At 45.3% G+C, this 1405-nt stretch overlaps 1 protein-coding gene across 1 annotated transcript in view; it reads right to left on the reverse strand.

Moving 5' to 3' along the window:
* Positions 1 to 437: 437 nt before the first annotated feature.
* The window catches only part of SEPT2 (septin 2), a gene marked incomplete at its 5' end in the record, with an annotated part of 34342 nt that continues 33374 nt past the window's right edge, over positions 438 to 1405 (reverse strand). Inside the window, 2 exons of the mRNA XM_012661931.1 lie at positions 438 to 594; positions 759 to 893. Of these exons, the coding sequence (XP_012517385.1) occupies positions 438 to 594; positions 759 to 893 (292 nt within the window). The remainder of the gene's footprint in view (positions 595 to 758; positions 894 to 1405) is intronic.

The following is a 1405-nucleotide window of genomic DNA, read 5'->3' on the forward strand; positions in this document are numbered from 1 at the left end:
CACCGGAGAGGACAGGTCAGCACAGGAGCTGCGGGGGTGCGAGGTGCATCAGCTGGCCGACAACGGCAGCGTGGCACCTTCATAAATAAAACACAGGGATGTGTCGTTCAATGGATCTTTTCTAGTGAAGTATTTAGGTAAAATAATAAAACTTCATGGAGAGATCATACTTCCACATTTGTGTCATTTTCCTAACACATTATGGAATCACTTTGCACTTAGCTACTTACTCATTGGGAGTATTTTTATCTAAGAATTTAAAGAACAGAAATTTGGTACCTTCACTAAAGCAAAATATTAAAAAATAACTATTAGGTGGTCCTTAAAAACCACCAAAATGCAGGACGAATTCCCCAATGCTGCCTCCCCGTGTCTAAGCAGACCGATGGCGTCTGTGGACACACCCTCCCCTCCCCTCCCAGGTAGCTGGCTCTCGGTCAGCCCGAGGGAGAACAGGAGGCCGGCCCTGTACTCACCCTTTTCTTCAGTCGCTCCCGCTCCTTCAGAGTGAGAGTGTCGGCTTTTGCAATGACAGGCACGATATTCACCTTGTTGTGTATTGCCTTCATAAATGCAACATCCAAGGGTTTAAGTCTAAACATAATTTTAGAAGTGTCACATATTTAGGGAAAAAATGAGATCACACAAAACTTTTTTCTCTTGCAAAATTATCTTAATTGTTACGTTAAAGTATACAGTTTGGGGAAACTTGTGAACCGAGGTAGTTGAGCAGGTGTCCGCAGTAAGCAACTACTTACCCGTGGCCAAAAGGCGACAGGAAGTAAAAGCAGCAATGCACCCTGTTGTCGATGATATGCCGCCTGTTCAAGCCACTCTCATCGTGCAGGTACCGTTCAAACTGCTCGTCAATGTAGGAGATAATCGTCTTAAAACTGAGAGAAACACAAACGTTAATTATGGGATACAAAAGACAGGCAGTCCCTAACTGCAAAGGAAAATAAGTTTTATCCCTCCTCCCCACCTCCCACCAAACATACATCATCTAATAATCCATTTTCAAGATGAGACTCCTAGATTTAGCAAAATGGAGGTTTCTGGAAACTGTGCCAAGTGTAACTTTCCCTTAGTGCTAGGAGTCAAACGCCTGAATGGAACAGGTTACGAAGCACCTGACGGCCAGTGACAACAGAGGGCTGCCAATGCTTTCAAGGAGTGTGACCAGGAAGGGGCAGAGGGGCAGGGTGGGCAGAGGACATGGGTCAGGAGCAGAGTCACCTGAGATGTGAAACGTGACGGTAAGAAGAGAAATTCCTGATGCAGGAGGAAGACAGAAGTAGGACCTTTCCCCTTGCTTCCCTTTTCTCACCCAGTGCTAAAACGCTGATGCTTTATGCTGATGGGATTAGAACCAGGAAAGAGTCTGTACAACAAAAAGGGTATTTTC

This window comes from Propithecus coquereli, unplaced genomic scaffold (assembly GCF_000956105.1).
Source record: "Propithecus coquereli isolate 6110/MARCELLA unplaced genomic scaffold, Pcoq_1.0 Scaffold743, whole genome shotgun sequence".
NCBI lineage: Eukaryota > Metazoa > Chordata > Mammalia > Primates > Indriidae > Propithecus > Propithecus coquereli.